General features: G+C 43.0%; 1 protein-coding gene across 2 annotated transcripts in view; it reads left to right on the plus strand.

Moving 5' to 3' along the window:
• The first annotated feature begins 3,280 nt into the window (after positions 1–3,280).
• The window catches only part of XRCC2 (X-ray repair cross complementing 2), a 59,538-nt gene continuing 49,914 nt past the window's right edge, over positions 3,281–12,904 (plus strand). Inside the window, exons 1-2 of one of the 2 annotated variants that reach the window (XR_009053373.1) lie at positions 3,281–3,393; positions 4,371–5,414. Coding sequence is in view for 1 of the 2 variants with exons in the window: in XM_057733593.1 (XP_057589576.1) it covers positions 3,355–3,393 (39 nt within the window). In the remaining variant the exon portion in view is untranslated. The remainder of the gene's footprint in view (positions 3,394–4,370; positions 5,415–12,904) is intronic. The other variant, XM_057733593.1, reaches the window with a different exon arrangement.

Below are 12,904 nucleotides of genomic sequence, written 5' to 3' on the forward strand. Positions count from 1 at the left end.
TTAACTCTATGAATAACTTTGACATCTTGTAGAATTAAAAAAAAATAGATTTAACTTTTCTAAGACAGGAAATCTAGGATCCCAGTACAAAAGGGGTTATAGCTCAAGTCACCACCATCATCAATACCATCTGAATCAGATTAAGATTTACAGGACTTCCCTGGTGGTGCAGTGGTTAAAAATCCGCCTGCCAATGCAGGGAACACGGGTTCTATCCCTACTCTAGGGAAGATCCCATATGCCACGAGTGACCAATCTTGTGCATCACAACTACTGAGCCTGAGTGCCACAACTACTGAAGCCCATGTGCCTGGAGCCCGTGCTCCGCAACAAGAGAATACACCACAATGAGAAGCCTGCACACTGCAATGAAGAGTAGCCCCCTCTTGCTACAACTGGAGAACGCCTGCACACAGCAACAAAGACCCAATACAGGCAAAAAAAAAAAAAAGAATTAATTAATTAAAAAAATATTTATGGACTTGGTTGGGGGAGCAAATAATATAATTTGGCATCTTAAAAATATTTGTCTATTTTCTAGAGGTTCAGAATCCTGCTTCCACGTGTGGGAGTGGATGGGGAGAAGGCTGAGGAGGTGAACTTCGGTGGCGGGAATGCACCAGCTTGTTGACCTCGCCGTTTATCCCAATCTGCTAACCCTACACATGGCACTCTGCTGTAACTCAGGCACATCTTTTCTGGTGTCTCTTTCACCCTCTTCCAAGTGCCTTTTCCTCGTAACTGCATACAGTATTCTCCTTGAAAAGAGTTGCAGTAAAAACTGGTTTTTTTTTTTTCCATATCATATTTCTGTGGCATTTTGGTACCTAGAGAAGTTTTAGCACTCTTTATCGTGTGCCGCTCTGGACAACTGCCAGACTGGCTCAGCTCTTAATCTGGTCCTAATCAGTACCATCACAGTAAACAGGAGATAGCTACTGAATATTTATTGTCTCTTTGGTGCTATGTTAAGTGACTATCTAAGAAAGGTAGGGAGGTAGGAAGGGAATTGGTATTTTGTGGGAGGTGCTGTGCTAGCCATTTTAAGTATTAATACATGGTTTCACTTTGTCATCACAGCACTATGCTAACTAAGTGACACAACCAGGCTCAAAATTCTAGGTTTATCTGACATCAAAATCTGTGGTGAGTTGAGAAAATTCATCTTGGAATTCAAGAACAGTAACTCAGGGAAGAGCTCTGTGCAGTGAAAGAATATATGTTGAATATTAAATGTGATCATAGACAATTACATGACAATTCCCTTAGAACAATTACTGCCACATTGTACTGTAGTGTAGTAGTTAGGTCTATCACCCACTGCTCTGTGTACTCAAATGGACCAAGAATGGTTTTCTGAGGAAGGTTTACCAGAGTGCATCGGTGGGTAACATTTTTTTCGGGATTTGACTTGGATGCTCACTTTAGTTTTCACAAGAGGAATTTAAACTTGAATCTTGGATTTCTACCATCTTGCTTTTTACCTCAGAGAAAAAAACGTTAAGTCCTCAGATTAGAACTTCTTCAACCTCTTTGAGCTCTCCACCCCAAACTGTATCCGGCATCTGCACCCATTATTTTTTAAATTGAAATATCATTGATTTACAATGTTGTGTTCATTTCTGGTGTACAGTAAAGTGATTCATTCTATATATAATAGTGTGCATCCGCTAACCCCAAACTCCCACTCCATCCCTCCCCCACCCACTCTACCTCCTGGCAACCACAAATCTGTTCTCTATGTCTATAAGCATGTTTGTGTTTTGTAAATAAGTTCATTTGTGCCATGTTTGAAATTACACATATAAGTGATATCATGTGATATTTGTCTTTCTCTGTTTGACTTACTTCGCTTAGTATGATCATTTCTAGGTCCATGCATGTTGCTGCAAATGGCATTATTTCATTCTTTTTTATGGCTAACATCCCATACACACCATCTATTGATGGACATTTTGGTTGTTTCCATGTCTTGACTATTGTGAATGGTCTACACCCATTCTTGACTCCTTGTCCCTACTCACAGTGGAGAGATGCCCTTCCCCATCTAAAGCTGATTCTTAAACCCACACTCTCCTTCCTCTCCCAGTCCAACTACATCAAGTATCCTTCCTCAGCTGGTGTCTTTAACCATTAGGTCTCTACCAGCTCTTTCCTATCAGCATTTAACCGTGAACCAGGCTTTGCCTTCTTAAAAGACTCTTTCTCTAGCCTATATATTTTTTCCTATATAGTATGTTATTTCTTTCCTTCAAAGCCACGTTTCTTTGAAGAACTGCCTGTATTCCTGGTCCATGCTTCCTACTTCTCATTAATGTGTTGACCCACCACAATCATTACAACAAAGTAAAATGGGTCAACATGGTGCCTCAGTTTCCTCACCTGTAAAATGCAGATAATAACAATACCCACCTCAGGACTGCGAGGATGAAACAGGGTATTGTATATAAAAGACAGTGCCTTAGGACAGGGCCTGGCACATACTAAGCTCTGGAAGTGTTAACTATCATTACTAATCATATAATCATGTCTTAATTACACATCTGCTAGTGTAGAGATAAGAAAAAGAGAAATTTAGAGTGCCAGCCTCACTGTTTTGCCCAACTACACAGCTACAGCTCTTGGGAAGCGAGTTTTTTCAAGACACATTCCAGTAAATGACTTAATAGGCTGTAAACCCCATTCAGGCATGTCTCTTATTCTTTGTTCTGTTCCCAGAACTCGGCGCAAGTTCTGGCATATAGCAAATACTCAACACCCATCTATCTTTCTATCATCTGTCCATCTAATATTTATCTATCTTAAAGGATAGACACTTGATAATAAGTAGTAATAGATTCTTCTACTTCCAAAAAGAACGGGATATATCTGCTAGCTCGCTATATGTTAAAAATTCGTTTGAATTTAGTGTACTGTTTTCTTTTATTCGGAATCAACCGTGAACCACACGTACAGCCAGCCAGCGGGTTTTAACCCAAGAATGAACAAAAAGGCCCGCTTGCTCAGTAAACGTCCTGTTAATACTTGGGGAAAAAAAAAAAGGACATGCTGCTAGCTTTACCTAATAAAAACAAATTGAAATTTACGAGCGAGAAGAAAATAAAACCCCCAGCTGGTCCCCCGGTCTCCTAGGAGACGGGGTCTGACGTCACCGAGCGCGGGGTGGCCCCCCCGCCGCGGCCGCACGCCCTACTGCGCATGCTCGCCGGCCCCGGGCGCGAGTGGACGCGGTGCGCATGCCCGCGCCGGGGTCATCGGGTCAGCGTCTCTGACTGGCTGCGGGGCGGCCGCTGCGCGGTACGTAGCGCTGCGGGCGGGAAGGTTGAGCGGCCGGTGCGCCGAGCCTGCGGCGTCATGCGCGGTGCCTTCCACAGGGCTGAGTCTGGGACGGAGGTGAGCGGCCGCCGGGGTGGGGGCCGGGGAGGCGAGGACAGGGCCGCGGGCGGGCGCGGGAGCCCGCCCCGCCACGCCGGCGTCCCCGGAGCCGCCCCCGGGCCCGGCCCCGCCCGCGCCCGTCGCGCGCGCAGGGCGTCGCGGGCGCGGGGCTCGCAGGCTCTTCCGGGACGGGCGGCTCCCCCTCCCCGCGCTGCTGTGGGCGTCGCGGCTCAGCGCCCCGGGCCGCGCGAGCCCTGCAGGGCCGTCGAGGGTTTCTGCGGGAATCGAACCGGCCAGCGGCCAGCCCTTGCTGCGGGTCAGCCGCCGGTTAAGGAAAGCGAGGAAGAGACGCAAGAATCAGCTTCTGCTCTTGCAGGGCTTGTCAGGGTAGCTGCCGTCCAGCCGAGGGGCGGGCAGCCTGGAAGGCTTATCCGGGAGGAGGAGGGGACCGCTCCTCCTGTTGAGGTTGTAGGAACCTTATGAAGGTGGCTTGTCAAGGAGGGGGTGGCATTCGGGGCGGGGGGCTGCAGGCATGCGGGTCCTGCCTTAAGCCAGAGCATCGGTGAGTCAGGGCAATTGCAGGTAGTTCTTTGTAGTTGGAACAAAGCTAGTGGGGAAACAGTGTTGGGAAATAAAAAAGCCCTGAGAAATGGGCAGAGGCGGCCGACGGAGGATCTTTTATACAGAGGAGGGAGAGAAGAAGCTATACCCTAAAATGATCAGGGTGAAGGGCCAGGTAGTCTGTGTTTAGGCTTTGCGGGCCCTTCCGTCTCTGTCACGACTACTCAGCTCTGCTGTTCTCATGTGAAGGCAGCCAGAGGTGTGTAAACAAATGAGCGTGGCTGTGTTCCAAAACCCTTTCTACTTGTTAAAATTCAGAGTTTGGCCTGCTGGCCGTCGTTTGCCAACCTTTGCTCCTCCAGAGTAGAGGCACTGCTCCCTGTAAGAAACTGCTGCAGTTACAGTCTTACTGATTGAAATAATTTGAAACGCAGGTTCATCTCAGATGACTGTTGCAGTCAGAACAAGCCTAGCATCCGAAAAAATGAGAGCGAAGCACAGTCGAATGACTGAACAAAGACTTCAGCATCGTGTGGTTTGCCTGCCACGGCTGTCTGGAGCTCCTGAGCGAGACAGCCTCACTCCTGTGACTTCGGAGTGCGGTGGGGTGCCGGCAGAAGAATAGAGAGCTGGGCAGTTGGTGCTGCTTTATTTTTGCTTTTTGTCAGCAAAACCAGCTAAGCAGGCCTGTTTTCCCTTTAGTGCTGGGCGTTGTGTGACCATTGCTTAATTCGTTTGGATTCTGTTTTCTTTCTTTGTCCGTTAGTCTATTACATGGATTCTACTTGGAGGCATTGTGTTGAGGAAGATACCTGAGGTCACAGACTATCCCAAGAAACTGAAATAAACGACTTCAAGTTTTTAATTCACAAGAATAACCACCTTATTTTAATAGCTAACACTTCCTACATCTAGTGAGTAGCAGGGAAAAGACATTTCCTACAGGGTCTTCCAAGGAAACAAAATGGCAAAGAATATTTTCATTTAACAGATTCTAGGGATGTAGTTTAGGGTAGGCCAGATAGTGAGTGGAAAACTTACGTAATGAGCCCTTGATTTAAAGAAGACACACATTGGAATGCAGTTTACAATAGAATGAATGTTCTTTACCTAACTTTTGCACAGTAGCAATGGCATTTTTACTGTTATATTCCTCTGAGAGTATTAGAAAGATTTTGGCAGTATTTTGGTATTATCCAGCAAATGGCTTCATTTGCACGTAGTTGTTAAGTAGTAGTGTACTTTATATTTTCTCAGAAATGCTAATATGCCTTGAGTTTAAGAGGAATCGATGGATAAAGAATTCATAGTGTCCAGTTTTGGTTGTCATGCAGAACATACTGTTTCCTCTCTTTTCTTTGTTTATTATAGTTTCTACTATGTTTATTATTAAAGTAGTACATGCTTATGACAGAAGGTTCCAGTAGTACTGAAGTGAAAAGTAGGAAACTTCTCCACCCCAATTATCATTTCCCAAGGTGAATTTTTGTACATTTTCCCCAAAGTTTTCTAATGTCATCATTTTAGAGGCTGAGATGGAGTGTGCTGGACCATGCTTCTGGTCTTGGCTCTGCCAGGAGCAAGCTGGGTGATTTTGGATAAGTTATTAAACTTTGGCTTCTGCCTTTGTAAAAGGAGGGCAGTAGTGGTGATTTCTCAGTTCCCTTTCAGCTGTACTTCTAGGAGGTGGGTCTTTATATTTCTTTGTATCCTTTCACTAAACACAGTATTCATTGCATAGGAAACACTTGGTAAATATTCATTAATAACAGTGACTGATTTTCTTGTCTTAGAAAAGGTACGGGGTGGCCTTTTCACCAGAGGCAAATATTTTAAAAAAAGATAAATATTTAGTATTTATTAAACAGTAATATCTTGGTCTAGTGGCTTAGAACAGCATCTGTCCCCTTCTCTCTTTGCTTCCCTTTTTGCCCGGGATAGAATCAGAGCTCCATCCTTACTGTTACGCCATTATGAGTACCTTCAGTTCCTGTCTCTCTACATCCTAACCTACTTCCTGACTGGTTAAACCCAGCTGCTTACTTTCGTTGTCTACGCACTCAGCTGGATGTTGCTAGAGAAAATCACAACCAGGCTGACTGATTTCATTTTAAATCAACTTCAAGTGGACTCCCAGTCTACCTGTGTTTTTATAGTAGTTAGTTCACTTTCTCCCTACAAAACACTTGTCATCAGATCCAACCTTACGCCTGAATTCTAGCCACATGTGTTCTGGTATCTTCTTGACCTACCCACATGGATGTCTAATAGGCATCCCACACGTAACATGCTCATCATGATTGACTCCTGGATCCAGAGAAAATATGAGGAAAACTTTAATATGCCCGAAACTGCAGTCTTAGTTTACCACCACACATGTACACCCGGCCCCAGCCTGCTTCATCCCAAGCTTTCCCTATGCTGTTAAATGGTGAATTTGTTCTACCTGTTGCTTAAGCTAAACACCTTGAAGTCATTCTTGAATCCTCTTTTTCCTCTCATATCAGCCCACCTTCATTAGCACATTCTGTCTTCTCTGCCTTCCGTATAGATCATGGATTGGACCACGTTGCACTGCCTTTACAGCAGCCCTTCCTACTCCTAGTAACCATCCCGGCTTGGTCCCAGTACCCTGCTAACTGGTCTCTGCTCCTTGCTGTTCGCACTTGCTTATTCTAGTGTATTTTCCACGTGGTGTCCAGGGTGGTCCATTCACAACATGAGCAGACGCTCTGCTCACAGCTCTCCAGAGGCTCCTGCATTATGTGTAGTAAAATCCAGGATCCTGTATCCTATGTGACGCAAATTGTATGATTTGCCCTTCAGCCCCAGCCGTAACCTCGGATCTCTTCTCCTGCCTTTCTGACCTCATCGTTCACTCTCTCCCTCACTCTTCCTCAGACACACTGTTGTCTTTGCTGTTCCTTGGATGTGCCAAGTCTGCTTCAGCCTCAGAGCCTTTGCAGTTCCTGTTGATCGGGCTCCCGGAGACATTGACACAGTTCACTTGTATCTTTTTTGATGGCATGCCAGCTTAGAGGAAAGCTTTCCTAGCCAGCATATTGGAGGTCCTTCCTGCTATTAATCTTTATCCCTTTTACCCTGTTTCTTCTTCACACCAGCCCTGTCAGACACTTTGCATTGTTTGTGATGTCTTCCTCCCCACCTCCCACCCCTGCCATTTAAGAATCAGGATTGCAGATTTTGTTCTCTGTTGTGTTTACTCCGTTAAGTCTCAGTGTTTAGAACAATATTTAGCCCACAGTAGGCGCTTAATAATTGTTTAATGATAAATTTCATGCCTTCCTCCTCTTCCTTGTCCCTTCTTTCTGCTTTGCCTCATGTGTCATTGAGAAAACAAAAAAATTCACAGGAACTCCCTTATGTTTTCCGGTTGTCTGTCACTGATGTTTAGTTTATTTCCATTACAGTGGGACACACTCTGTGTGATTTCAGCTCTTTTACTTTGGTTGAGGTTTGTTTCATCACTCAGGGTGTGATCTGTCTTGATGAGTGTTCTGTGGGCACTTGAAAAACACGTGCATTCTGCTGTTGTTGGGTGGACTGTTCTATATATGTGAACTGGATCCTGTAGGTTTTCTTGTTCGCATCTTCTAGTAAGTCTGTTGGTTGCTGAGAAGTGGGTGTTGAAGTCCCAACTCTAATTGTGGATTTGTTAGTTTCTCCTTTCAGCTGTGTGAGTTTTGCTTCATGTATTTTGAGACTCTGTCTGATCTGTACACATTTAGGATCATATGTCTTCCTGGTGGGTTGGCCCTTTAATCATTATGTAGTGTCCCGCTTTGCCTCTAGTAATTTTCTTTGCTCTGAAGTCTACTTTATCGAATGGTAATATAGCAACTCCTGCTTTTTCACCAAGTTTCTGTTGATAAAAGTGTATGTACCGATTTTCTCTGAATTCCCTCCTGTAAAAGAGAGTAAATATTTTTGTTTCTAAGTAAGGGCAGCTTCTCCACTCGTGATATGGATTCCATCCATTCCATTCCCCTCCTCAAGGACATCACTCCTGCGGGTATTCCTGCTCCTATGACCATTTTTCTCTGTCTTCTGCATCTTCAGTCTTCTTTCTACCAGTCATTTCCATCAGTATCCTAACATAAAACAGTAAACACAACACAAACCAAGGAAACCTCCCTAGATGTCAAATCCCCATCCAGCCCCATTCCCTCAGTGCTCAGCACAGCGGAGTTGTTTGTGCTCTGTGCCTGAGCTTGCTTTTCTCTCATTCCCTCTTTAGCCCACTGTAATCTGCTTCTGTCTCCATCTTCCACTAAAAGTCCTCTCGTCAAGGTTACCATCGAACTTTCCATTGCCAAATGGTCGTTTCTAAGCACCCCTCCTCCTAGACTAGAAAGAGCAGAATATACACTTCCTGCAGGCAGGCTCTCAGGACCCAGAGAGGGGCTGATCATTGTGAGTCTAGTTCTTGCTCTCAAAATAACCCAGTAGAAGAATCTCTTTCCCTGGGGAAGAGAGAACAAGAGGATGGAGAATACACCAGAAGTGTTTCTCCAGTGGAGGTCCTCACGTGAAAGGGCCGGGCGGAGGGTGGGGAGTGTTCCTCTGATGTTAAGCTTCTGCAGTTTTGATTCTGTGCTCTGTTGTCTCTTTCTGGGATCTTGCATGTAGTTGATTTTCTGTCTAAATGAAAACTTGAAGCACAGTCTGATATAACTTCCTAGAGAAATCTTAACTGTACATTTAATGAAATTACTAATTTGTGGGATGTCATAAATTTAAAATTTAGTCCTTATTAATTCTACTAGAAGTTAATTCTGCTTAGTCAGGTACATAGAGTAGTTTTTACTTGACTTTTTATATATTTTTCCTTTTCTTATAGGATGATTGCTTTTTTAAAAATATTATTTATAAAGGGAGCAGCTCTTCAGGGAATATACTTAGAAACAATGGCGTTTACTATGTAGTATTTGCGTAACAGTTGTCTATTCCATGTAATTTAGATGAAAGCTGTGTGGAGAGCCAGGCCCAGTACTCTGCTCTGCAGGGCAGTTGAGCTTTCTAAGTGGTAGAGGAGCCTGATTTCATGAGGGAAGAAGAATTAGGCCTCCCGTTCAGGGACCGCCATGATGAGGGCCGGAGTTTGCATTGGTCACATACGTGTTAACACAGCTGTGCTCTCCCTGCCGTCTGTGTTACAGTTACACATACTTGCCGGGAGTGAGTCTTCTCCATGTACATGGAGTAAAACTACTAAGAATTGTATCCAGTGTGTAGTGAAAATCCAGCCCTGTGATAGGGCCGGGGAGGGAATATTTGGTTCAGTGTGTTTACATCTTTAGGTAGGCTTTTACACTTAACTGGTTTGAAACAATGCTGCTGGGATCCATCTGCAAAGAGATTTAATCACAAAAGGTCAGGGGAAATGAGCCTTTATCCAAATGACAATTACATACACACATTTGCCTTAATGTCATTCATTTCAGGTTAATTTGATCCTTAAGCACTCCTTCCTGCTGTAGTGTAAGCTTTTCCATAACCAAATGATGTTTTAATATAACATCTGTATGATATGTATTCTGCTTAACAGGCATTGAAGGTACGTGACTGTCTGTAAAACAGACTTTTGTTAATGAGTATTAAGAACTTTGTGGTAGCTGTAAGAATACTCATGGACTTTTGTTTAGTTGAAGTTTGCATTGATTGTCCAAACATACGAAAAATCTATGTAGTTTGAGGTTCTTTTTACCCTCCATCCTCCCCTAATTCTACCTACCTGTGTCCTGTTTACCTTCGGCGTAATAGGCAGCTACTAAGTTTCTGCCAAATGGAAAGCATTTTGGAATTGGTGGTGAGCAGAGGTAGATACCTCTCCTTTTAAGCTCTTATGTGCAGATAAGGGAGACTGGCTGGTAATGTGTCCTTAAGTATAGGAATCGCTTCTCAGAAGGAGGTGGCGCTGACTGTGAGTAGAATTTTCGTTCATTCGGCAGTCTAGGCCTTAGAGCATTTGACTGAGAGACCCGGGAAAAGACATTTCTCTACCAATGAACATTTTGTATGTGCCTGAAAAAACTACATGCTGAATCTCGCTTTCATACAGTTGCACAGATTAGAATTGACCATCCCTTTTTTATGCCTTCACAGTGCCCCATTTTATTTCTGTTATAGTACCTATAATACTTTATTGTACTTTTTAAACTTTTGACTCTCCTGCATTAAATTCTTTGAGGATAGGAACTCTGTCTCTTGTATCTCTGTATCCCCAGCACCTTAGTCAGTTTCTGGAATACACTTGACTTGCCTGAAATATTTACCAATGAGTCTATGTATAATTGAGTATTACCCCTTTTGCAGACTGTATACTTGCTCCAGTATTGATGTTGCTGTTGAGAACACTTGGGCCTCCTTTTGGTTTTAGAGGGAGTACTAAGAGAGATGGTTGAGAGAGACCAGATAATTGCCTAGACAGGAGCTCAGATTGGTTTGATCTTCAGCTGAGTAGGTCCAAAACTGTCATCCCTGTACTCAGATTTTGTCAGACTCATGGTGCTGACTCTGAGGCTCTGTAGCACAGGGGAAGGATTCCAGGCTTGGGGAGCCAGAGATCTCAGTTAAATCCCGACTCTGGCGCCTACTAGTTTACCCGTCTGAAAAACAGAATGGTAACAAATAAAGTTAATGTGACAATTAAAAGAGATAATGTATATAAATTATGTACCACTGATACCACAGCAAGTACAAATAGTAGCTATTATTAGATAGCTATTGTTATGATAATAAAACCTGGCAGATACTGATTTACTAACCAAGTGCCAAATCTGTTAATTTACAATATTAATGTAACTGCCAAATAGACTAAAATTGTTGTGTCCACTGTGTATTCTTTCCCAGTTAGGAAATTTGGGCTCTGAAAGGTTGCTTAGAGAATCAAGAGAAATAGTTAAATTATCTTAATAGCTACCATCACCAAGCTACGTTTGCCTGATGTGTTAATCTTCACTAAAAGGACTAAACTATCATGTCAAGCAGGACTTACTTGGGATCTCTTTACCCTGGCTTAATTTACTCTTTGCCCTTCTGAAACTCTAGATTGATTGATTATACCTTGCTCCCTCAAATCTGGACAGCGTCATTCATTGTAATTTATATAACAGGTTTATGCTAGATTTTTAGGGTATTTCCTGCTCAGGTTTGGAAGATATCTCATCCCATCAAGTGACTTCTATAAATTGTTAATATTATCCATTTTTAAGGATTAATCTATTTCCAAGTTCTGGGAGGTACTTTCACTCCCTCTGTAATTCAGTATACTGTGCTTTTGGCATTGGAAAACATTGTTTTGAAATTTCTCAGTGATAGTTAGTTTTCATCCTTTGTAAATGAATTTGGGGCTTCCCTGGTGGTGCAGTGATAAGAATCCACCTGTCAATGCAGAGGGTATGGGTTTGATCTCTGGTCCTGGAAGATCCCACATGACGTGGAGCAACTAAGCCTGTGCGCCACAAGTACTGAGTCTGCAACTCTAAAGCCTGCGAGCCACAACTACTGAGCCCGTGTGCCACAACTACTGAAGTCTGCTTGCATCTAGAGCCCATGCTCCAAAACAAGAGAAGCCACCACAAAGAGAAGCCTGCACACTGCAACAAAGAGTAGCCCCTGCTGGCCACAACTAGAGAAAGCCCATGTGCAGCAACAAAGAACCAATGCAGCCAATAAATAAGTAAATAAATTTATAAAAAAAGGAAATGAATTTGACTTTTTAATAATGGTGGAAAGTCAGATGCAAATTGGCAAAGTCAGCTGGTTTGGTAAGAGGAGTAATACCGTCTTTGTCTAAGAGTCATGTCAATAAAATCCTAACCCTTTTTGGGGAATACTATCTTACAAGAAATTCTCAGAGAGGATTCTAAGATGTCTTGGGTAATGACAGTAAACAGTGGAGTAACTTCTCAAGTTATTGATTCTGGTGATGATGTTAGTCGTTTGTGTACATGCTTTTTAAGACATTTTATGGTCATTTCATATGTTACGTCTCCTCCACGGAAGTTTCTGTCTCCTTCAAGCTGCATCCTCAGCCTCCTCAATCCATCTCAGTGGTTCTCATCCTTTTTGGCCTTAGGGCTGCATTACACATTTAAAAATTATTAAGAATTCCAAAGAGGTGTGTGTGTGTTTTGGCCATGCTGCATGCAGGATGCCACTTCTCCCACCAGCGATTGAACCTGTGCCCCCTGCAGTGGAAGCGTGGCATCTTAACCACTGGACCCCCAGGGAAGTCCCTGTTTGTTTGTTTTTTGAGTATAATAGGCATAACATTTATGTTAGTTTCGGGTGTACAGCATAATGGGTCAGTATTTGTATGTACTGAGAAATGATCACCACAGTAGTTCCAGTTAACATCCATCACCGAAAGAGCTTTTGTTTATGTGGGTTTTATCTGTCAGTGAAATGGAGAAATTTAAAATATTTACATTTGTGTACTAGTGACAGTAATAAACTCATTGAATATTACCATAAATATTTTTATGAAAAATAGCTATATTTTCCTAAACAAAAAATGTAGTGAGGAGTGATATTGTTTTACATATTTGCAAATCTCTTCAATGTTTGCTGAATAGAAGGTAACTCGGTTCTCATCTCTCCTTCTGTATCCAGTTACTATATGTTGTTCTGGTTAAAGTATATAAAGACTGGTCGCTCACAGATACGGAGTTGGGAGGAGTGTTTTAAGATCTTTTCAGACAATTGTGGATACTCTTCCTTGATACTATACCAAAACGTGACAAGTAACTGTTTTCCTAAATGCAACATAGGATATGAAATTATATCAGTGAACTTTTCATACATTACAACCCACTGATCTTTTTTTTAAAAGATTTATTTATTTATTTATTCTTGGCTGTGTCAGGTCTTAGTTGCGACACATGGGATCTTCGTGGGGCATTCAAGATCCTCCACTGCAGAGCTTGGGCTCCTCGTTGCGGCA

This window comes from Hippopotamus amphibius, chromosome 4 (genome assembly GCF_030028045.1).
Source record: "Hippopotamus amphibius kiboko isolate mHipAmp2 chromosome 4, mHipAmp2.hap2, whole genome shotgun sequence".
Classification (NCBI taxonomy): domain Eukaryota; kingdom Metazoa; phylum Chordata; class Mammalia; order Artiodactyla; family Hippopotamidae; genus Hippopotamus; species Hippopotamus amphibius.